Here is a 24,987-nt window from a genome sequence, read left to right as displayed (position 1 = left end):
CAAAGGCACTTTAATCTTTTGTCTTGCCCATTCACCCTCTGAATGACACACATACACAATCCATGTCTCAATTGTCTCAAGGCTTAAAAATCCTTCTTTAACCCGTCTCCTCCCCTTCATCTACACTGATTGAAGTGGATTTAAAAAGTGACATCAATAAGGGATCATAGCTTTTACCTGGATTCACCTGGTCAGTCGATGGCATTGAAAGAGCAGGTGTTCTTAATGTTTTGTACAGCCAGTGTAGCTTTGAGTGCTGTGTTAACCGGGGTGTGTGTGTGTCTCAGGGCCATTCTCTCCACCCGTGCCCCTACCCAGGAAAAAGAAGCCACAGCCCCAGCCTCGCTCTATCCTGCCCACTGCTACCCACCTGGCTCCTGTCCCACGGCCCCGCAGCAAACAGTTTGAGGTGAGCCATACTCAAGAGTCTACACTGGTAACCTTGATTTTAATTGAGAACTGTAAGAAGTAATTTGCAGGAAGTCATCTCATGTTGAGCCTCTCTGTTTTAAATATCTCTGATGCTAGCCAGCACTGGCTAGCCCACAGACAGCATGTTGGTGGGAACCATGCTATTGACTGATCTTGTACCCTTCGGCAATCGATCTCCCACTCTATACCCTGACATCCACTCCCAGTCTTTGATGACTAAATTTGAGCCTTAAACGACCCTACGATTTACGGTTCCCTCTGTCTCTCCCAGGCCACTCCCTTTGACAACCTGGAGGTGCATATTGAACTGGCTGAGCTGGTGGGCCAGGTAGGGGGAGAGGAGCGAGCCAGGGAGAGGAGCAAGAAGAGGAAGAACACCATCCGCTGGTTCAAGGAGACGCAGGCCCGCAAGGTGGTCCACAATGGAGCCTTCCCCTGCTGGTTCCATGGCATGATTACACGCAGGTCAGTAAGAGAGGATGTCAAATGCACATGTACGCAAATTCTCATTCAGATTTCATTGTGGTTTTAAGTCTCTCTGTGTATGTCTCCTCTACAGACAAGCAGAGGATTTGATGACGGACAAGCCTGTGGGCTGTTTTCTGATTCGTGTGGGACAGAGCCGGGAGGGCTACACACTAACATATAAGTAAGACTGAGGATGACAAACTGGATTTAAACACAGATTCATCCACCAAATGACACAAGACATTAAACCCCTAACCTCCCGTTTGGACCTCATCCTTTGTGACCTATGTGTACCCTTTACCCTCTGACCTTGGCCTCTCCGTCTATCCGCTGTCAGGGGGGCGAACCGCTGCATGCACTTTATGATTGAGATGCAGTCTAATGGGAAGTATGTGATCCTGGGGGAGGATAAGGCTCATCCCTCCCTGCCTGATCTGGTGCAACACCACAGCCAGGTGGGCATCAAGCCCTTCAACGAGCTGCTCAGCACTCCCTGTGGACAGGTCAGCATCGGGTCAAACCCCTTTTAGGGTCTGGCTCCTGTCAAATACTGTCTTGAATATACCCACAGTTGGAACAGGGTCTGCCAGGACCTGTGTGCAATACTGAACAGTAACAATGCATCATCAAACATTTATGCATTTTATGTAGTCTGGGAAGAGCCATAAGCTGTTCAGAAAGCTTATAGCAAGTATTTTACAATCTACATGCATGGACTGTTCCAGATTTAATGTAAGCAAATTTGAATTGGCTGTTTCAGACATGTAACCAGAACACAGACTACGAGGACTTGAAGGGCCTGGACCTCCTGGCTACAGCCAACCACGGGAGCCCCAAGTCTGGGGAGGAGGGCGAGTCAACCCCTGACCCCGTCCACCTGGAGCTCCAGCGGCTCTTCCTGCCCCCCGGGCAGAGCCCCAGCCTGGAGACCCAGAGACCACCTGTCCTCAGGCGGATATCTGACCGAAGACACCGGGCCGTGGCTGGAGGAGGGGAGGCCCACGGAGGGAGGAGAGGGGAGAGAGGAGAGGGGGAAGAAGAGGAGGACGAGACTGACCACAAGAGCAGGTCATTCCCCCGGTTGTATCCTTCCATCCGATTGGCCATGAGGGAGATCCAGCAGATCCAACAGGTGAGAGGCAATGATGAGGAGAGGGAAGAGGGATAAATGGAGGGAGCGAGAGATGTAGAGGCAGACTTTAATGTGTGGTTGGACACATGGTGTCGAGTTGAATGGCCTATGTATTAATGCTGGATCCAGGTTATCATTGTTTATCAATGAAATTACACACCTTCAAATGTCAGTCTATAGAACTGATTGGGTACATTTTGGTCTATTGCTAGAACTGGTGTAGGTACATCTGCGTATAGATAGCAGTCATTATATGGTGTTGTTGAACCATTAAAGGGCATCTGCACTTCCTGATTTGACCTCGTTTTGCATCAATGCTCATTAAGAAATGCCAGCGGCCATGACTGAAGGCAAACAAGAGTTGTCTTGGTGGGTGTGGTTTGATGTGGGTGTTTCTTGGGTGCTTTTGCCATTCAATCACAACAGAAGGACAGTAGCTAACCAGTTTGAGTTGAAACATTATTGAAAGCAAGCTGGCAACGTGCATCAAACATATCATCAGGTTTGCATGATTATGAGCTAGCTAGCTAACAGGGAGCAAACCTGTCTTCAGGTACAATGTTAGCTATGCCTATCTTCCTCTCAAATTTGTATTTGTTTTATTTAATCTTTATTTAACTAGGCAAGTCACTTAAGAACAATTGTGCACCACCCTATGGGACTCCCAATCATGCCCGGATGTGATAAAGCCTGGATTCGAACCAGGTACTATAGTGACGCTTCTTGCACTGAGATGCAGTGCCTTAGACCGCTGCACCACTCGGGAGCCCTAATAAGGCTGATGGAGCAGGTCAGAATGCTCCAGTGTTCACATTTTAGGAGCAGCAATGTGCACACGGCGGTAGACCTGCGCGCAAATGTTCCAAAATTACATTTGCGGAAAAATACCGTTCTAAAATGCACACCACTCATGCGAGCGGTTTCATGGACAGAGATGGAAATGTAGAAAGAGGGGAGATCTAAAGATGCAACAACCATCATGGGTTGCTAATATAACTAGGATAATGCCTTTGACTGATAGACAATGAAAGAAAACCAATAGAACAGGAGAATGCATATGAGAAAGTCTTTATAAAATAATTGTCTCCACATTTCTATGGTGCATTTTGGATATAGGCTACTTTGAAGCAAGGTAAGACATGCCTCATAATATGAAGTAAAACCTCCAGGTTTCTCATTTTAATTAATAAGAGGTCGCCTTTCTTTCGCTGGGCGGGCCGTTTGGGGAAATTTTGGCAAAGTTAGAGTATACCCACTTCCCCAGGTGCCACTACACCACTGCTACTTACCAACAACACACCAGTCTCAGGTTTGATTGGTTGACAGCCCAAGTAGAAACTAGTCGGATGTAATCCATATCCTGGCAATCTGTCCAAGTTTGTTGAATAACTTTATGGAATCCCATTTTCACTAGAGTAGCTATTTCCCAAGAAAGGGCAAGTACTAACCACACGTCTTGTCTGGGGAAGAGGTTCCAGTCGGCAAGTTTGCTTTGAGTGACCCCGGTGCCCCGTGTGGTTGGGGGTTTACTGATTTTTGACCATTCTATTGGTCCTCCTAAGGAGATGTGTCCGCCTGCCCAGGGTACCGGGCCATGCAAAGCGTCGCAGTCACTTACCAAACTCTGTTTTGGACGACACTGACTTTATGAACAATAGCGGTGTGGGGAAAATCACTGGGGGAAAAAACATATTACAACCTATGTATTGTGATAATTGTGTTTGCTCTATAACCTGTTAGTTCGTATGCCTTGCGACCGTGATATATATACAGTTGAAGTCGGATGTTTACATACACCTTAGCCAAATACATTTAAACTCAGTTTTTCACAATTCCTGACATTTAATCCTGATAAAAATTCCCTGTCTTAGGTCAGTTAGGATCACCACTTTATTTTAAGAATGTGAAATGTCAGAATAATAGTAGAGTGATTTATTTCAGCTTTTATTTCTTTCATCACATTCCCAGTGGGTCAGAAGTTTACATACACTCAATTATTATTTGGTAGCATTGCCTTTTAAATTGTTTAACGTGGGTCAAATGTTTCTGCAGCATTTTCCAGATGGCCAGGATCAGAGCCCCTCTATCTCTCACAGTACCACCAACCCCTCCTGGAGGAGGACCGGTAGGTCATAGTTCTGGGCAGGGCATAACATTGTGCAATATATTGTTTTTAGACATGTCTTTATCATATAGAATAGGGAATGATGTCAGCTCTATTCATTCCCATTTCATTACGCTCCCACGCTGCCTCCCAAAACCCAACACACCATAATGTTGTGCAAGTCTGAGTGTGCACGCCTTTCTTCTTGCATGTATTTTATATACATATAAATAACCAACACCTTTTCAAGCAGAATCAAGTATTTAGCCAAGCAGTGGTTTACACTGACTTATGCTATTTTTGTGTCTGTTGCAGATTCATAACCCATGGGATGGAGGGAGTTAATGCTATTTGTTGTTTTCCCCCAACTGAATGAGTTAACTGGGTCTTATTCTGTCTAAGCTTTATCCATGAACAAATTGTAAGGAGATATTTCCTTGTTTACTAGTATTTTATTTGTTATGTTTTATTTTGTAACGATTTTAATTTACGTGTGTTAAGGGGTTTTATGTTTCTGATTGTATTGTTGTTTTATATGTTTATTTAAATGTAAATTATGCAGTGGGAATGTTTACATTCTGTGATTTACTGAATATTGTTATTTGTTTACATTTTAGATATCTGGTTGTCAAGTTTTTTTTCTTCTCCCCCCATCATAATAAAATCTGCATGAAAATGCTTCGGTGTTAACACATCATGGCTCTTTCACTTCAGTCATCAGTGAGTTTTTTACCGTTAAAGAATAAGCCAATAGGCACGCAGACCTGTAGAGAGGAGTGGTTTTGTTTTTTAACTGATATATTTCCATCCAGTGACCACATTCAGAGTAGTAGACAGATCACAACAGGCAAACAGGAGTCTGACACTGGGACATAGATCTAATCAACCTGATACTGTAGGACTCCAAATCTCCTTGATGGATCTCAGGGTTCTGGCTTTTGTGCTGTGTCTCACCATCTACTCCATCCATGGTAATGTGATGCACCAGTGAACATTTTATTAAAATACTGTGTGCACAACTCCAGTCCTTGAGGGGTGTGATCTTGCTGGTTTTTAATTGATTCAGTATTGATGGATTTTCATTAGGCATTTTTGGGGATTGGTTATTCATCTGTTACTCAGGAATATCATGTTAATTCTGGATCTTTGTGTAGTTCTGACATGGTTACTGTAATTATATAACTGCCTCTTCCAGGAGCCATTCCAAAATGTTGTGTTGGGACATCCAGGAACATTCCTTTGAGCTTACTAATGCGAGTGGAGCGATATGATGTCCAACACAGCCATGGTGCATGTGAGATCAGCGCTGTTGTGTGAGTCCTCACCACTTGTCCTGTAATGTCACAATTTCTCTAAAGAAAATGGTGCATATAGATTGCATGTAGGCAGTGGTGGAAAAAGTACTCAATTGTCATACTTGAATAAAAGTAAAGATATACCTTTAATAGAATATGACTCAGTCACCCAGTAAAATACTACTTGAGTAAAAGTCAAAGTATTCGGTTTTAAATATACTTAAGTACATTTTAGAAATTCCATTTACTTTTGATACTTAAGTATCAAAAGTATAAATACTTTACAATTCCTTATTAAGCAAACCAGACAGCACAATTTTTAAAATATATATATATATTTTTATTGATCGATAGCCAGGGGTGCACTCCAACTCTCAGACATAATTTACAAACGAAGCATTTGTGTTTAGTGAGTCCGCCAGATTAGAGGCAGTAGAGTTGACCAGGGATGTTCTCTTGATAAGTGTGTGAATTTGACCATTTTCCTGTCAAAATGTACTGTAATGAGTACTTTTTGGGTGTCAGGGAAAATATATGGAGTGGAAAGTACATTATTTTTCTTTAAGAATGCAGTGAAGTAAAAGTTGGCAAAAATATAAAAGTAAAGTACAGATACCTCAAACTACTTAAGTAGTAGTACACCACTGCATGTAGGGCAGGCTACTGTCTTTGCTAACACAACAACCCCCATAGGCTTGCCAGAAAAGATAGACAAGCTACTCTAACTTGATTATCCTGAAATGGCTTGGTAGCTAGTTATTAGGTTGGGAGATTGAGTACCTGACTACCTAAAGCCAACTTCATAAAATTGCTAGGTGGCTTGTATTATACAGAAACATTTGTTTTTTTAAATGTATTTATCATGAAGGAATAAATAGGCTACTGTACATGGCTTGTTCTAATTAATTTACAAACATACCTCCTGTGAATCCTGCCCATCACTTGCAGCTAAAATAATTTCAAACTCTTTCTCTTCCTCCACTGATGATACTGTCTGCACCACAGGAGGCTGCTAAAGGGAGGACATCGCATAATAATAACTGGAATGGAGTAAATGGAATGGTATTAAACAAATGGAAACCATGTTTTTGATGTCTTCAATACCATTCCACATATTCCTTTCCAGCCGTTACTATGAGCCCGTCCTCCCCAATTAAGGTGCTACCGGCCGCCTGTGGTCTGCACACACTATAGTGTCTAGCGTCCTGTCTACCATATCTTTGCTCCGTGGTGCACCTAGGAAAGAACCACTTACTGGGGAGAATGGGTGGGGGATGTACTCTTTGCCTGGTCCAGTCATTGTGCCCCCTCTGCAAAATACGGCTGACAGATCTTTTTTTATAAACAATTATAAAACGTGGGTTTAAAATGAATTTTAGTAAATCATTTAACATCTGGAGAAAAACATATGGACAAATCTGAGCAGATCTATGGGCATGACACTTCTGGTCTTATCTTTCAAGATTCCCTATTCACTTCTTCTGTTACACATGCCAATAACCATAAGACTGGTGCGGGTGCATTCCAGATACAGATTAGAGTTCCATTATCATATTAATGGGGTTGTTTAGATGCAAAATACTTCTCCAGGCATTGTAAAGATCAGAGAAGTACCTATATCTGGACTGCACCCTCGACGTCCCACTCTCTTCTTGTACTGTAGATTACATGCCAATGGGAGGAAGTACTGTGCAGACCCAAGAGTGAAGAAGGTCCTGGGAGTTGTCATGCAGATTAGGCAAGCTCAACTGATGCGGGAAAAACTTAACTCAATCATGAGAAGATGAGGATATAGATCCTGCCAGTTCCCGACAGTGGAGTCACCGTGACAACTTTGATTAATGTGTTTTAAATTCAAATATTTTTGTTCTGTTTACACATAAAAAAAACATTTTTTAAGTTGCCTTTTTATAATGTTCATATTTCACAGAAGTATGACTCATTAAATTTATTGTGATTTTCAATTAACCCTAATTCTTTTGCTTTATTAGCCAACTCAAATGTGGTGAATGACCAGCAATAACAACTCCAAATTGGTGAGGCTGAACAAAATGCACATGGATAGATTAAACAGCTTGTTGAACCTCCGATCAGTGAATTACTTCCTCTTCAACATACAGTCCGTTTAGTGATTAAATGAGTCAGTGGTTGGTGATCTGTTCCAGGGTTTCCACTCAAGCAGCATACTTTGTAATTAATTACTCTCTAGAAGGCACTGCATTCCCCGAAACGTTGATTATTAGGTTTACCCATGAAATTATTGGGAGAATATGTGACTTGTTTTACAATGAATTTATTTTAACCATATGGGTTACACCTCAGTGAAATAGGAGAAATAAAGGATTAAAACAATGGAAAGGATTTGAATGCATTGTTTTTAATTAATAAATGTTACACGTTCTTGTTGATGGAACGTTTTGAAGGGATTCTGCAAGCCTTTGCTGATAGCAGACAACATCCTGAAAAATATAGTGTGTGCTTCTTCTCCTCGGGTTTAGAACGAAGTGTTAATGTGACTCAAGTGTAAATGTGACATTTTTTGGCACTTCGCAGGGTGGTTGAGACAAGAGAGAGAAAGGTAATATGAATATCAGCAGACCTACATAGTTTGTGTTCATCAAATGTGTTGGATTTGACATTTTGAACATTGAGATATTAAAGACATGATAGATCAGACGCATATTATATTAAGGAGTGAGATCTGTAGAAAGACAGAGTGGCTTTGGATGTGTTGGGGGATGGGAGGAGAGCACCGTGTTGATACAGGAAAGACAGATGGACATCTGTGGATTAGGTAAGGTCAGGAGGTGAGGTCAGATCCCCTTAAGGGAGTAATAAGGGTTTGGTATCCTGTTACCCGTTTCTTGTTGAACCATAACATGTAAGGATTGGAGAGAAGGAGGAGTGTCTTAAGTGGGATGTATATAACTGTGATGGTGAGAAATGTTTTGCTGTCTGAATTACAGCTGTACAGAACCTTTGGGCAGAATTAAACTTGGCTAAAGCTTCTCTAGGGTCCGTGAGTTATTTACTCTGAAAAATAAGAACCTAACACATGAAACATCAATGCTTATCTGTATTTTGCACATTTTCATCCTCATGGGACCCTGGTCCTGATCTGCCTCAGAGGACCGGACAACTAGATAAGCTGATCTGCCTCAGAGGACCGGACAACTAGACAAGCTGATCTGCCTCAGAAGACCGGACAACTAGATAAGCTGATCTGCCTCAGAGGACCGGACAACTAGACAAGCTGATCTGCCTCAGAGGACCGGACAACTAGACAAGCTGCTCTGCCTCAGAAGACCGGACAACTAGACAAGCTGATCTGCCTCAGAGGACTGGACAACTAGACAAGCTGATCTGCCTCAGAAGACCGGACAACTAGACAAGCTGATCTGCCTCAGAGGACCGGACAACTAGACAAGCTGATCTGCCTCAGAGGACCGGACAACTAGACAAGCTGATCTGCCTCAGAGGACCGGACAACTAGACAAGCTGCTCTGCCTCAGAGGACCGGACAACTAGACAAGCTGCTCTGCCTCAGAGGACCGGACAACTAGACAAGCTGATCTGCCTCAGAGGACCGGACAACTAGACAAGCTGCTCTGCCTCAGAGGACCGGACAACTAGACAAGCTGATCTGCCTCAGAGGACCGGACAACTAGACAAGCTGATCTGCCTCAGAGGACCGGACAACTAGACAAGCTGATCTGCCTCAGAGGACCGGACAACTAGACAAGCTGCTCTGCCTCAGAGGACCGGACAACTAGACAAGCTGATCTGCATGGTTTACCAACATTGGATTAAAACAAGTTTATATTTTGGGTTCCGATTGGGTACGGCAGTCGAACTAAGCTCATGAGGAATTTATAAACATATTCATTCATAAGTTTAAAAAAAATAAATGATGTAACAACTAAGGATTCTAGCTTGAAAATAGAAACATTGATGGTGTACCTTGAGGTTAATCCTTAACTTTCTAGGGAGGAATTTGAACCTCCCCTTGCCTTCTTTCACAGCCTCAGCCTGAGGAGGACTGGTATCATTTTGGGCCTTATTGACAGAAATGTTGGCTCCAACTCTCATCTTTTCAGGTCTGCCGATTTGAGGGAGAGCTTGACACTAAATAATATATATTTTTAAAGCCTGTTGCACAATAATTTTGGATTTAATAAACTACATTAATGCAAAAATATTTTAAACACATCTACAAATATATTTGTTGTAGGCCTAAACATTATAGTTATTGCACAATGTTAAAAACCAAGTAAACACGTTTTTAAAGCCTGTTTCAGTCATTTCTGATTGATTAACAAACGGATGTACATTTATTTTTAAATACAATTAAATGATTATGTTGTGAATTAAAGTGGTGAACAGTTTAGCAGTAAACAAGAGAAACGCTTTAATGCACCACTATTGGCTCTCTATCTCCCTCATGTGGTTAATAATGATATATAGATTCAACTGTATCTCATAAATTGTTTGCACTTGTTGCATCTATTACGCAGCAGGTGTGTCTCCTACGCACCGGCAGCCTTCCATTTTGGCCTGAGTGCAAACCCTCATGCTGGCTATCCCCTGATAATGATAAAGGCCTATAGTCCACACACCTGGTCGGTGTCATCACAGCAGATGGTGGCACTCAGGACAAAGCAATACAGAGTATAGAAGTTGGCCCTAATATTTTCTTCCCTTAGAAAAGATCCAACAGTGTAGCTTTTGTATCATGACACCTGAACAAACTCAGCATGGGATACTCATTCCAGCATAGAGTATTATGCAGTGATAGAGCACAGATTATGGGAAATTATGTGATATTATGTTGCCCTTGCAGATTATAGTCCCTCCATCCGAAGGCATGTATGCAAACAGACATAAGCTCTGTGGTCCATGTCTTTGTGTAACACAGGGAGGATGATGGAGTCGGGCTAAGCAGTTTCTATGGCAACAGAGGAAGAGCGGAGCTGCAGTAAACAGTGAAGTGGTGAGCCCTGAGACGATCAGGCTGGTTCCTCCTTGCTCCTCTCACGCTCTCCCCTGTTGCGCCCATTATCTTGGCTACTGGACATTGTCTTGGCTATCATACCATTGTCAAAGCATTATAAGGAAGGCAGCTAAAGTATAGTGTATAATAGTCACACCAAGACATGTGAGTAAGTAGCCTTGCACAAGCCGGAATGGCTCATAGGACCAAGAGCCTGTCTCCTGTTTCTGTAGCATGAGGCATAAAGGATGGAAAAAAATCCCTGGCAGAGCGCACATGGTTGATAAACCCATTTATTTTGACGGCACCTGAGGTCACCTTTTTATTCTCCTTAGCCAACCACTTTTATAGCTTCATAACCTAACTATCTATGTACTTCGGGACAGGTTTCTTAAATATAGGGCCCAACAAACCACTTTCCTTTACAAAACCAGTACAAATGATATGGCAGATAATTTTATTGGTACACTGTACAATTTGGATTTACAACAAGTTGAAATATTACATTGATTAACCAGGATGCTACTATTTTTCAGGATATTTTTTCTCTCTCAAATGGCTACCATATGCACCAGAAAATTGTTTACAAATAGAAAAATACAAAACCACACACCCATTTGTGAGGGGAAAAGAATGTACAATGAAAAACATGTCGGAGTTTATAAAGCTATTGTACTTTCGTGAAGAGAAATACAAACAATGGGGCAGGATTGATAAAGGCAGCCTGAAATGACTCGAGAACCAAGCTGCCGTAGCAATCTTGGAGATAACGGAATAGCACATGGTAAATACAGGTGTAATTTCTATGGTTCTTTCAGAGCTGATACCTTATTAAAAATAAGAATTTGTTCTTAACTGACTGGCCTAGTTAAATAAAGGTAAAATACAAATAAAAAATGAGTATAGAGGAGTGGTCTGAACCACAGATCAATTCCCAATATCATCTGCAATCTATTTTCTGGTATTAAAGGCTGACTGTACTACATAGGCTACCATTTGAGGAGGGATGACGGTACATGTATTCCCACAGCAGTTGCTAAAGGTTGTTTCATGCAACTCTGTGAATACATAAGCCACAATGAGATTGGCTTATAAATAAAAAAGGATGCTGTAATTGAGACAGAAACAAGACAGACATACAAAACAAACAGTCATACAAACAGAGTGGATGATATTGCCTGATGTTTGGCTTTCAAATTGAGATGTCCAACGCTATCAACTATCAAAGACAGGAGGGGCGATCAGCCACACACAAACTGGTACACTTTATACACATTCACACACAAAAACATATACTTGCAGTTTTCAAACTGTCAAAAAGTGCTGTCTTGTGCTTGAACATTTAACACTGTTGGTTGTCACACCAACACATTTGATCAGCATTGACTGCCATTTCAAAAGCAACAGCAACCCTGAAGACAACTGTCTTCATCAGCACATAGTAATGTAGGTAGAACAGAATGAGTTAAGGCCACATGGGGAAAATCAACAGATCATCTCCATTAATTCAGGGTAAAGAAGGTGAAAGAAAAGTTGGTGTTTGCATCAGATGTCATAAATGCATATCAACCCTTGCTACGTCAGTTCCCCTGCATACCCAAGAGTACAATGTCCCGCTTGTCTGTTTCAGGATGATGAGGTGTGACAAGATAAGATGCAAATTCCAGAAGTCCCTTGTCAGTAGATCACAGGTTGATGGAGTATGTTCTTCGTCAGCAGGCATCATTGAACTCCAATACTTTAGTGAAGGTCTGAAGCTTTTCCAATAGGCTCCATTCTCTTCCGTTAATGGCCACCAGGGGGTAGACATGCTAAGGACCTCATGTCCAGCTAGGCCACCCCTACTCCACTCATCAAAAGAGGGAGCCACTGCGGTGGAAGTGGATCGGAATTACAGTAGTATGCACATTTGGAAGGAAACTACAATAAAGGCCAGATTTTGGTTGTGTTTGAAGGATGGAAAAGGAGATATAGTAGCAGGCCTACAACAATTTCAAGTCAACAAATCAAGAATATTCACAATTTGTATTACCCACTACGTTTAGTCTCCAATAGCCTCCAATTATGGAATATCCTACCTTCTAGAAGTTGTCTCTGAAGTCCTCCTGTTATGCACAGGGACTTTGCGCTCTCATTCCATCTATATAACAGCAGGTCCTTTAAGCCAGGGAGAAGGGTGTATAAACTATAATACAAAATCTGATATGATCCCTTTAAAACATTTTTTTTAAGTAATATTTAGGAGGAGAGCATGTTCTGTGCACTTGGAGAAAGGGTTGCAGTATCCTATTGGTCCTTTAGGGAGTGTAATTGTGGTTGTGAGCTGCATTATGCTCAGTCCTCACTCCTGCGGTCTGCTGTTGTTGAAGCTGGAGTTGTTACTGCTGCAGCTCTCCTCATATGTGGGAGGGGGTTCTGTAAGATACACAGACAAACCAGAGAAAGTCAGACTATATAGTAGGCCATTGTTCACTAATCATTGATCATCATACTAACACCGTTTTGAGGGGGGGGGGGGTGACTCACCATGTGTGAAGTCCCAGGTGCTGTACTCAGGCGGGAGTATGAGAGGACAGGACGTGGGTACTGGGGTGGCGTTTCCTTCTGTGAAGAAGGGGATGGTGGCCCCAGTAGACACACAGAACAGAGGCGCCGAGGTGTCATTGGCACATCGCTGGCTGGGTGGGAAAGCTGCACCGGGAGCGTAGCTGAATGCACTGGGGGACATGGTGGGGGGCTGGCCGGATTGGTCCTGCTGGGAGTGACTCTTTGTGGGGATCTCCTCGCTGACTGAACCCCCGGCACCCAACACCTCTTCCAAGTCCTCCTCAGCCGGGGGCGCGCTCGGGGTAACCCCTTCTGGGCCGGGGTTGGGGCTGATGGTTGTTGGGGCTGGAGTTGAGGGCATAGGTCGTGACGGGATCAAGTTGACAGCGATGTTCCCGATGTAGATGGGTAAAGTGACAACTGTCTCGGGGGACTTTAGTGATACCTGCAGCGGTCACAAGATACAATGTAAATGTGTTTAAATATCCTATCATTCCAAGATGCTCCTTTAACACACCAATGCAGCTATTCTCATCTCAATATCAAACCATTTATGGTTAACAATTAAGTACCTTACTGTGATTGTTTTCAATTAAAATTGTAAAAAAGAAACAAAAATAGCTTCTTAGTAAAGAGTAATTTCTCAAGCAAGAATTTGGCTAGGACTGTCTGGGAGTGGTCTGAGTGGGGAGGGGAAAACTGAAAACTAGCTGTTATTGGCAGAGCGGTTTGGGATGCTCTTTCTTATTGGTCTACTAACTAATTTACCGGCTGGTAAATTTCTGGTGGTTTTTTCAAACAGCTCTTACAGTAAAAGGGCATTGTCATAATTTTTGGGCTGTTCCCAACAACAACAAAATCTTGGTCGACCAAGAGTTGTCTGTTCTTTCGACCAATCGATTGGACATTTTTAAACATGCATTTTTCCATATATAGACACATCCTGTGTTTTAATCAAATCAACTATATACACTGAGCTTGTCTAATGCTTTAAGCAAACTGTTTGATGAAATAATTAAGAGACACAAATGACTAGAGGGAATCCGACGGCAATTCATTTGATTGTGCCATCTGGCTCAGACTTGCTGCGCTGTGTAAAAAGAAAAAAAGAGAGCAGTGACTGTGTGACTAGCATCCATTTTCTCTCTCTCTTCCCTGCTGCAGCGAGCACCATAGAACATCAGTGTGTATCGCACTGTCCATGTTGCTGAAGCTGCAACATAATTACACCCATTTCTGACTGAAAAGTTCTGTTACCGAAATCCCTCATTGCTCTTTACGTGACACATGTATGCTTCGAATGCACGTGACCAATAGGACCTGACCTATAGCATATCATAATCACATCAATAAATTGGTTATAACAAACTCTGAACACTGTAACACGTGACAGCATAATGGATGCAGAGGACAAATAAACTCGAAGCAGGTTGCTGGTTGCGCAGGAGGTAAAGGGGAAGATGTGTGGAATAAATTTGACTAGTTGTGGAAAATACTGGAGATCAAGAAAAATAAGATAAGGAGCAAGCACTGCGTGCATATTAGGCCTATGTAACAGGCGCTGTTAGTTTACAATATAATTTTTCTGACCATTTGTAACAATGTAAACAACACTAAATAAATTATTAGCGTACCAGAGAGTCTGTTGTAATTCTATTTTTTTTTTTCTAAAGCCTTTATTACAGCAAAGACTAAAAACAGTCGCATTCATTCGCGAATGCAATTTCTGAAATGGAACGTTTTAAGCCTATTTATTGTTTACGCTAATTATTCAAATTATCGCTTTATTTTATTTTAAAACTAAAATGCTTGATTGCATTTCACATCATGAATGACTCGTATGCTGTGTGATGACATGAACGAATGAATGATTAATTGATACAGTAGCCTATATAACTATTGAATTATAGGCCTAAGTAAGTTACGATATTAAGACTAAACAGGATGCGCTCTTAGGCCTACGGTGGTTATACAAGGCTACTATACTAAGCCTACTAATGATAATGACATTACTTATTGTCACGCCCTGACTGTAGAGAGCTTTTTATGTCTCTATTTTGGTTTGGTCAGGGTGTGATTTGGGTGGGCATTCTATGTTCCTTTTTCTATGATTTGTATTTCTGTGTGTTTGGCCGGGTGTGGTTCTCAATCAGAGGCAGCTGTCTATCGTTGTCTCTGATTGAGAACCATACTTAGGTTGCCTTTTCCCACCTGTATTTGTGGGTAGTTGTTTTCTGTTTTGTGTTTCTGCACCTGACAGAACTGTTCGTTGTCGTTTTGCTCTTTGTTATTTTGTTCGAGTGTTTTTTTGAAAATAAATCATGAACACTTACCACGCTGCGCTTTGGTCCACTTCTTCATGCAACGATGACCGTGACACTTATTATAATAATAATAATAATAAGGAGCTCAAGGGAAAAGGAGGGTTGTTATTATTATAAATAATAATTTCGGACAATTTGGAACAGTGTAAACAACACTAAATAAATTACAAATAACACCAGAGAGGCTGTTCTAAGGAAATTTATTAGAGCATAGCAAAGATTAAAAACAGCCCAATTTGTTAAATTGTTGCGTGAGCCTTGGTGCTCACGGAATCGGTAGGCTATCAACCAAACACTTAAACAGGCAACAGAAGCAGGATCTGTCTTATTTCTGTAGATATATATGGATGATTTATAAAGCCAGGCACATTTAACGGTTAGGCGATTGATTATAGACCTAATTAAGTTGGTGTTTCCGCTCTCCTCACTTTTTTTAGACAATTAAGACAAGGGCTGTTTTCTCATCTCCTAACTCTGCTGTTGCCTCCGCCGCATTGTTTTCAACACCAATATTGATGTGTTTCAGAACCGCGGACTGCGACCTCTATTCAACGTGAGAAAGCGCATGTGTTATAAAATAATAAAATCTTTATTTCTGTTGCACCATTGTTCTTACATATTATAACCATATACAATTTCAGTAGCACATGTCTTAAGACTGATGGACTGGGCCATCCCCACAGCCTCCAGAATGGATCAGTCCACTCAGACAGGTGTCTTGTACACCATGTTTTTTGTTTTTTTGCTACTGCTCGACTAAAGAAATCTCAGTCGACCAACAGCCTATTGACCAAACAATCGAACAGTCGACTAAATGGGGTCAGCCCTATATCATTTACCCAATTTCACAGTACTTTTCCAACCTCATAGATATATAAATATATATAAATATAAAACACAGATAAATCAAATTTTTGACTGCACTGGGCCTTTAAGGACTGTACTGACAAAAATAGCTTTGCCATACTGTATTAGGAGCAAGAGATTACTACAGTTATAATCCCTGAACTCACTAAAGAGACATCTGAGACTGAGCATGAATGACTTACAGCACACTACATCACAGGTGCATTGGGTTAATGAGAGGATTACAGCACTATGATACTGTATGAGAAACAGTGTCTGGTTTATATTACAACTTTATTTAACTACAACTATAGAAAAAACACTGTACAACTGCTACAAGTCTGAAGCACCACTTGTGAACAACACTATTCATTGAGGGGATCCCAACAAGTGCACTTCATTGAGGGTGTTACTAACCTGGATGAAGTAATCGATCTCTATAAGGCTACAGCCGGCCAGGCCAGACTGGGGGAGGGGCGGTACGATGATTTGCTCCCGCCACTCAGCGTGTTTCCCCGCCTTCACTCCCGCCCCCTCTACCTCTGCTATGGTCCGCAGGTCGAACACAGCCCGTTTGGTCTTATAAGTCACTTTCTGATCAGGAGAGAGTCATCAGAGTGAAGCCCATCAGACCAACATACAGATCAGACAATACAGAGCAAAGCATCACATCACATCACAATATACGGTATATCAGCATTTGCCCATAAACCAGTCAGACTATCTGTTTTGTAGGACAAAATAGTAAAGGAACAAGAGCACATGAGACATTAAAGAGGTCTTGGGTACCTGTATGAGGCTGGCCAGCACACAGCCCGTGTCCTTGCCTGACTTGTTGTGGATCTCAGTGGCTAGTCTGATGATCTGGCCTGGTGTGTATCCCCTCTGGTCACTGCAAGCCTTCATCATGAGGGTGCCCGTCTTCACCAGGAGGTAGCTGAACCTCTTAGTGGTCACAGCATAACTGGGTTGCTGGGGAGAAGCAGTCATAGGAAGGATAAAACAAGCCGTTCCAACGGACAGGTGAACAGAGCATAGAAACAGAGAAATTAGAGCTGGGGTTAAGGAGGAGTCCTCTCGTAATATTTAATAAAAGACAAGATAGTGGTTGTGCTGCGCTCATTGTGCTGAAATCAAATCTCATAACTATCAAACTAAATAAGGCATGATCAAATAAGTGGGCACTCTACGAGTAGTCCACTGTCCTCTTCAGACATGATCTACTGTTCCAGTAGACAGTCTCTAGCCAAGTACTATATCTAGTTATTTTTTTAGGTAATTCCATTGAAATGACCGCAATACAAAACAATTGAATTATATTGTTGAGACCGTGTTGACTGGTCTTTACCTCAATGTTGGGCACTTGGTTGAGGTTGAGCAGGTTAAGTAGGTAGAAGGGCCTCTGGGCCTTGTAGTCCTTGGAGAAGCGAGGTGTGTCTATGACGGCTCTCACACGGTAAACAATCTTACCAAAGGGCCCTTCAAAGGAGGTCGGGGCAGCCACTTGGTTGGGCAGAGAGAAATACAGCTATTAAACAGTGCAAGATTGACCACAGAAAGTTTAAGGTTGTATACAAAAATGTACTCATGGAGATAAATAATTCACGACATCAAGTGCTACAGCAACTGCATCGACATTAACCATTTATTTCATAAAGCCAGTGCTGTCTGCAGGTGAATCCTATGAACAAGGATATGAGATTCTGACTAAAACAGACTGGCAGTCTAAAATGATGTCTGGTCACTGTGTGTGCTTTATCAGAGAAATGCCAGTCAGTGCTTGGTCTGAGCAGTGGGAGGCAGATAGATCAGATCAGGGGGACAGATACTCAGTGCTCCTAGCAGCGCTGTCACCAAGTGTCTGTGCTCATCTGTCTGAGCTGTACAAATCCCCTCCTAAGAGGACAGGAGGAGGACACTGTTTATTAACACAGTCCAGAAAGGACCGATGATAAAGGAGGAGGGGAAGGGAATGAGGAAAGGAAACTGAAGAAGGGAAAGACAAAAATAACAATTCTGAGAGGTTGGATGGAGAGAAGGAATGGAGAATTACAGGATGAAGTTCAGGACAAACAGAGATACGTCTACAGTATATCCTCAATCCGAATACATTTACAAAGGTCATACTGTGTAATAGAAATGTCCATCTTTTGTTTTCAGCTCATGCCTTAAAGCATGACAGGTGCTGATACATTCAAATTAGAATGCGTTGTGTCCACTGTCATGCTATGATTTACCCATTGGCCTTTAACCAAACACATTATTGTACATTCCTATAAATCATTGGAATAAATAGATTGATTCAATATGGTAGAGTTCTCAAGGTGTACACAAAATAAACAAGTCGCTGGACTTCTCAGTATTATCCATTCTAATTCTGCACTCCTACTCATTTAAATGATAATGTCAGTAGTGGGTGCTGCACAGGGGAATTTCCTGCTGTCAATAAGGATTAGTGAGGAGCAGCAGGCTGGGTGTAAAAGGCTTGGCAGAACAGACACAGACAGGCGGCCAGAGGGAACCCAGCACCAGGGACACTTGTCTGACTGAGTCTATGGGCCTGACAAAAAGCTCTTCCATTATCTCTTCTCCAGCCTCCTCCACAGAACCAAGGGCTCCTGTTTTTAAGTCTTTACTTGTCAGTGTTTAAGTACATCCATCAATCCTCACAGCATGAACAGCAGTTTTAATGTAGCATCCTATTTGGAGGAGCTCTAGAGCCTAGATGTTAAAGCCTCCCCTGTCAGCCCCTGACCTGACAACCAGCAGGGGGCACTGTCACTGGGTCACGGGGCTCAGTGAGCCTGCCTGGATGATCCCGTCATCAGCTCTGGAATTATCATGTCTTCTGCCTGTTCTGTAGACGAGGGTGGGAGGAACAGCGGGGGGATGGCAGGGGGCCCACAAGGCGCAATTAAACACTGACAGAACTAAAGGACTATATATAGACATCCCTCCTCACCCCACCGAGCGCAGACAGAGTGGAGCCTAATGGACAGACACTGAACTGTCTGTGACATCACACCTGCATGTACTCGAGTTCACAGTCCAGTCAAAAGAAGCATTCTAAATGTCATGTGTTATTACACAGGGGTGTGTCTGTGAGGACACAATATGGCTCTCTAGGCTACTGGCACTTGTTAACTCTACCTTTGTGATTGTCCTTGGCCGGGGATGACTTACATGGCCGACTTTGACATATATCACCCACTTAGACAGGAGATATTGGCTGACTGAAGCATTTACGATTAAAGAGCAAATTTTATATTTTTTTAATTAATTTATTTCACCTTTATTTCACCTTTATTTCACCTTAACCAGGTAAGCTAGTTGAGAACAAGTTCTCATTTACAACTGCGACCTGGTCAAGATAAAGCAAAGCAGTTTGACACATGCAACAACACAGAGTTACACATGGAATAAACAAACATACAGTATAAACATAATACAGTAGAAAAAAGTCTATATACAGTGTGTGCAAACGAGGTAAGATAAGGGAGGTAAGGCAATAAATAGGCCATAGTGGCGATGTCACGCCCTGACCTTAGAGATCCTTATTTATTCTCTATGTTTGGTTAGGTCAGGGTGTGACTCGGGTGGGAAAATCTATGTTTTCTATTTCTTTGTTGTTTTGCCGTGTGTGGTTCCCAATCAGAGGCAGCTGTCTATCGTTGTCTCTGATTGGGGATCATATATAAGTTGTCATTTTCCATTTGAGTTTTGTGGGGTGTTGTTTTCTGTTTAGGTTGTTTCCCCTGACAGAACTGTGCGCTTTCATTTTCTCCTTTTGTTTGAGTGTTTTTTGTGAACATTAAATCATGAACACTTTCAACGCTGCGCTTTGGTCAAATTCTGACGACGAACGTTACAGGCGAGGTAATTATGATATAGCAATTAAACACTGGAGTGATAGATAGTGATACATTAACGTAATAAGCAACTTCTCCTTTTGAAAATGGCCTACGTGGTGTCAATGAGTCAAAAACATTCTAGAGTCAAAATTGACGACAAAGTGTATATAGGATGAATTTGGTTATGAAGTCAGTCTCGTCAAAAATGGCAATTTGTGAGATAATTAGGAAAAAAATGTATGTCATGGAATGAAGGGTACCGTAAAAGTCTTTCTTGAGTTGGGTTGATTTCAATCCTGCCCACATGCTTACAGCTGGCAACACCTGGCAATCATCAATTCGGAGCGCACCGATCATAATACCCATGGTCAACTTGGTTTGACATTCGATATCCCTATGGGGGCTAGTTAGGGACCACCAGTAAATTACACAATGTACATGGGACAATATTTTAAAAAACTCAAACCACCTATAAACTGTAGAAATTCATATACAAATATTTAAAGCATTTAATGAGACAACTAAAAACTGGGCAACATGAAAATATTGCCTCATTTACATTGTGTAATTTATTGATGGTCTCTAACTAGCTCCAGAGATAGGCTATCCAAAGTCAAACCAACTTTGCCACAGTCGCACACCGGCTGGCTGAAGCTAATTGGGGGAAGAAGTTGGCTAGCTTGCCTAGGCTACTTCCAGACACAAGACCTGGTTAAACTGTTTCAAGTTATTGAGAAGGGTGAGTGACTGTAACTGTGTACTGTTTTGTCAGTGACCGTACAAACACTTCCCATGTTTGACCGTACACACAAGACACCCACATCAAAGCACACCTCCAAAACCCAAATCTCATTCTCAGTCGCATTTCCTAATGAGGGGAATTGAAACCGAGGCTAAATCAGGAAGTTCAGCCCCCCTTTAAGGTGAAGTGCATAAAGCACAAGGGCAGAGACATTAGAGTCAATAGTGTGCTCTACCTGTGATATGAAAAGGCATCTCTTTATTTACCTGAACAAACTGTACTGAATGTTCTTTCTCTATTCACAATAATATATTATGTTCAGTCCAATTGTTTCATTGTTAGACAAAGAGCCAAGGGCATTAGGCAATACTACAAAGGCAACAAACACTGTGCCTGTTCAGAAACTTCACGTTATCAGTGGTTATCTGTTTTACCAGTTTCCTTCAACGTCACTAACAACAGTTCTGGTATACTGTAAAGATGTTATTTTTTTTTATTGACCTCAGTATGGTGGAATGCAATTCAACAGGTTTTCCAGACTAATTCCAAACATACCTGGAATGAGAAATTGAAAAGGGAAGCTGTGCTCGCCAGCTGCCAGGGTACCTGTAAGAGAGAGATCACTTGGTCAGACAGACAAGCAAAATCACATTTAGACAGACAGACATACACAGACAGATAAAGTGGTGGCCAGTGTAAGTTTTCAAGGTACACAACCAGCATGGCTACCACTACATTCTGCAGCGAAATGCCATCCCATCTTGCTTGCGCTTTGTGGGAATATCATTTGTTTTTCAACAGACAATCACCAAACACACCTCCAGGCTGTGTAAGGGCTATTTGACCAAGAAGGAGAGTGATGGAGTGCTGCATCAAATGACCTGGCCTCCACAATCACCTGACCTCAACCCAATTGAGATAGTTTGGGATGAGTTGGACCGCAGAGTGAAGCAAAAGCAGCCAACAAGTGCTCAGCACATGTGGGAACTCCTTCAAAACTGTTGGAAAAGCATTCCAGGTGAAGCTGGTTGAGCGAATGCCAAGAGTGTGCATAGCTGTCAAGGCAAAGGGTGGCTACTTTGAAGAATCTAAAATCTAAAATATATTTTTTATATATACACTTTTTTGCTTACTACATGATTCCATATGTGTTATTTCATAGTTACAATGTAGAAAATAGTACAAATAAAGAAAAACCCTTGAATGAGTAGGTGTGTCTAAACTTTTGACTGATACTGTATATATATGTACAGTACTTCCGTTCAAAAGTTTGGGGTCACATAGAAATGTCCTTGTTTTTAAAGAAAAACATTTTTTTTGTCCAGAAACAAAGACCTTTCTTCTGAAACTCGTCAGTCTATTCTTGTTCTGAGAAATGAATGCTATTCCATGCCGAGAAATTGCCAAGAAACTGAAGATCTCATACAACGCTGTGTACTACTCCTTTCACAGAACAGGGCAAACTGGCTCTAACCAGAATAGAAAGAGGAGTGGGAGGCCCTGGTGCACAACTGAGCAAGAGGACAAGTACATTAGAGTGTCTAGTTTGAGAAATAGACGCCTCACAAGTCCTCAACTGGCAGCTTCATTAAATAGTACCCGCAAAACACCAGTCTCAACGTCAAAAGTGAAGAGGCGACTCCGGGTTGCTGGCCTTCTAGGCAGAGTTGCAAAGAAAAAGTAATATCTCAGACAATAAAAATAAAATATTAAAATGGGCAAAAGAACACAGACACTGGACACAGGAATTCTGCCTAGAAGTTCTACCTCCCCGATTGTATTATTAAATAACATCAAAAAGATTAAATCAGCTCTCTTGACTGTAATTGTGCGGTTCAGACGGCTTAGTGGGTTGTCGGAGCTAAGTGCTTTCAACACAAGTTATGGGTTAATGAATCAGTATGGATATAGAATATATAAAAATAACAAGGAAAGACTATGGATTATACTATATATGTAGACAGGAAGAAAGAAAACAGAGTTGAACAGACTGCTCTCTGGTAAAAACACTGGGTCTATAGGTGAGAGAGGTGGTGGAGTTAAATATTAAGCAACATATTGGTGGTACGTTAATCTAACCAGCATAAATTACGTTCTCCACAGATCACATACTGAACTCCCTGACCAGTACTAGGACAGAGCACCACCAGACAGTTAAACAGATGGGATCTGTGGAGCACAGCACATCTCTTCTCTTGATCAGTAATTGTTAGGCACAGCCATGTTTCTCATCTGAGAGGGCAGACAGAACATTTAGTGCAGGAACACTAGTTTTGTCACAAGAGCTGTGGAAAATGTTAATTATCCCTTAGAGTGATCACCAATATAAATGCAAAACCGCTCTTGAGAACAAAAACCCAATCGAGAGGGAGAAAGCTACATTATCATACATTTTATAATCAACAGAAATGAAGAGGGCTGCAACACGGCCACTGAAGAGCCTCTATTTAGATTCTCATTCTATACCTTATACTCTATACATGTTGAATCAGTAGCCCCAAAAAGGCTTCCATAGTCCTCACCTTTGTCAGCTACAGACAGTGTGCTGCTGAAGTATTGCTCTTCCAGTGTCCATGACATGTCGTTCATTTTGTTGGAGACCCCACATGATCCCAGGCAGTTCACCTTAATGGCTGGAATGGAAAGAAAGAAAAGAGTCAATCAACCGTACACAGTTTACTAACTTAGTCTATCATCCATTGCTCTCTAAAATGGTAGTTTTCGCTATGGTTTTTTATCTAAGCAATGAGCTGATATAAAAAACAGAGCCCATAAATGGTATGGATGCTACAAACACCGAATACCAGAGATTTCAATGAATGGTGTCTATAAATATGTTTTTCTGTTGACTAGAAGCCCAATGTTCAGAGAGTATTCCCTTTAGAGAGAATACCCTTAGTCCTGGTGTGTTCACTGTGTTGTATAAAAACAGCAGCACTCAACATTCAATAGTGATGGGTTTGTAGAGTTATTTGAATCACAGACTGTATTAGCCTCGCCGCTCACCTGTTCGATGGGGCTATCGATTATGTTGCTGAGACGCTAATGCAAGTCAAATCCAATAGCTAGCCTTGATGGGGCGAGCCAGCCAGCCTTGCCCCATCGGGACAGGCAGACTCTACATCTACGTCAAACTTCAGATGAACCAGATGTTTCCTGGGTAATATTATCATTATGTAAGTAAAGGTCAACCTAGATATGTACCAGGAGATTAGATCATGTTTCATGATGCAGCATACATGCAGCCACTACTAATCTGATGTCCTGTGATAAGCTCCTATCTCCTTCATTGAGAATGACCCAGAGGGTTAGTTTGATCAGACTGCACACAGCGGTCACAAAACATATGACGTCCCACTGGGCACACACTGGTTAAATCAACGTTGTTCCCATGTAATTTCATTGAAATGACATAGAACCAATGTGAAATAGACGTTGAATTGATGTCTGTGCCCAGTGGGGTGATGTATGGAGAGGGTCTGTGTGGTTTAAAGGCCTTTGTGTTGAGTTCCATACCGTTGGAGAGAAAAACAGCGAATGCCGCAGACTTATTAGCATCATAATGACCTTACCCGAGGCACACCACAGACCCTCACAAAGCATGATGCCTTACTTTGGTCATTAGTGGCGGCTGCTGCAGTTGGGCAAAGGAGCTCTATTCTCTCTTGGTCATAAATAATCTTAGAAAACAGACACTTGATTGTGTTGTGTAGTTATCAACAGATGGAGAGGGTGGAGGAAAGAGGAGAAACAGTATCAGTGCTGCCAATATTCATGTGAAACCGGTGTCGAATGGCCGCCATTTTGTGTTCAATGATGGTTAGAAAAAAACATCCTGGAAAACAAAATGTATTGTTTAACTACTGTTAAACCCATCATCAGCCTGCTGTGTTCAGCCATGTTTGAGTGTTGAGACGATTATGTAACAAGTTGGGTAAGCCTGGGAGATTGTCTGAAGCCACAATTCACCAAACACAACTACAGCATCTACATCTATCTATCTATCTATCTATCTATCTATCTATCTATCTATCTATCTATCTATCTATCTATCTATCTATCTATCTATCTATCTATCTATCTATCTATCTATCATCTGTCTCTCCTCCCCCCTTCCTCTCTCTCTAAGGAGGAACTGAAACCTTTTGATAATGGGCAGTTGAACACGATGTTCACACAAGGTCACGTTCCTCATCTCTTACAGAAACCTGCATCCCCATAGCATCATGTTCCCTCATGGCATCACATTGTCAGAA

At 41.8% G+C, this 24,987-nt stretch overlaps 2 protein-coding genes and 1 long non-coding RNA gene across 6 annotated transcripts in view; 2 read left to right on the top strand and 1 right to left on the bottom strand.

The window, feature by feature from the left end:
• Positions 1-4,830, top strand: part of LOC139543964 (myosin-IIIb-like) — a 53,516-nt gene extending 48,686 nt beyond the window's left edge. For all 3 annotated transcript variants that reach the window (XM_071350569.1, XM_071350571.1, XM_071350570.1), the window contains 7 exons: positions 288-409; positions 704-897; positions 992-1,081; positions 1,238-1,403; positions 1,661-2,032; positions 4,085-4,157; positions 4,452-4,830. In XM_071350569.1, the coding sequence (XP_071206670.1) occupies positions 288-409; positions 704-897; positions 992-1,081; positions 1,238-1,403; positions 1,661-2,032; positions 4,085-4,157; positions 4,452-4,459 (1,025 nt within the window). In that variant the 3' untranslated portion in view covers positions 4,460-4,830. The remainder of the gene's footprint in view (positions 1-287; positions 410-703; positions 898-991; positions 1,082-1,237; positions 1,404-1,660; positions 2,033-4,084; positions 4,158-4,451) is intronic.
• Positions 4,831-5,090: 260 nt separating this feature from the next.
• Positions 5,091-8,435, top strand: LOC139543965 (uncharacterized). Its single transcript, XR_011668778.1, has 3 exons — positions 5,091-5,107; positions 5,332-5,449; positions 7,095-8,435. It is a non-coding gene; the product is annotated as an uncharacterized lncRNA (long non-coding RNA).
• Positions 8,436-10,864: 2,429 nt separating this feature from the next.
• Positions 10,865-24,987, bottom strand: part of LOC139543963 (arrestin domain-containing protein 1-like) — a 41,192-nt gene continuing 27,069 nt past the window's right edge. The window contains exons 2-8 of one of the 2 annotated variants that reach the window (XM_071350567.1): positions 23,254-23,364; positions 21,287-21,337; positions 17,487-17,641; positions 16,928-17,110; positions 16,556-16,732; positions 12,948-13,413; positions 10,865-12,836 (exon numbers count right to left, since the gene is read on the bottom strand). In XM_071350567.1, coding sequence (XP_071206668.1) covers positions 12,763-12,836; positions 12,948-13,413; positions 16,556-16,732; positions 16,928-17,110; positions 17,487-17,641; positions 21,287-21,337; positions 23,254-23,364 — 1,217 coding nt within the window. In that variant the 3' untranslated portion in view covers positions 10,865-12,762. Of the gene's footprint in view, positions 12,837-12,947; positions 13,414-16,555; positions 16,733-16,927; positions 17,111-17,486; positions 17,642-20,249; positions 21,266-21,286; positions 21,338-23,253; positions 23,365-24,987 lie in introns of those variants that run through there. The other variant, XM_071350568.1, reaches the window with a different exon arrangement.

This window comes from Salvelinus alpinus, chromosome 18, assembly GCF_045679555.1.
Source record: "Salvelinus alpinus chromosome 18, SLU_Salpinus.1, whole genome shotgun sequence".
Taxonomy (NCBI): domain Eukaryota; kingdom Metazoa; phylum Chordata; class Actinopteri; order Salmoniformes; family Salmonidae; genus Salvelinus; species Salvelinus alpinus.
Note: the sequence above shows the minus strand (reverse complement) of the source record. Positions and strands in the feature narration are given on the sequence as shown.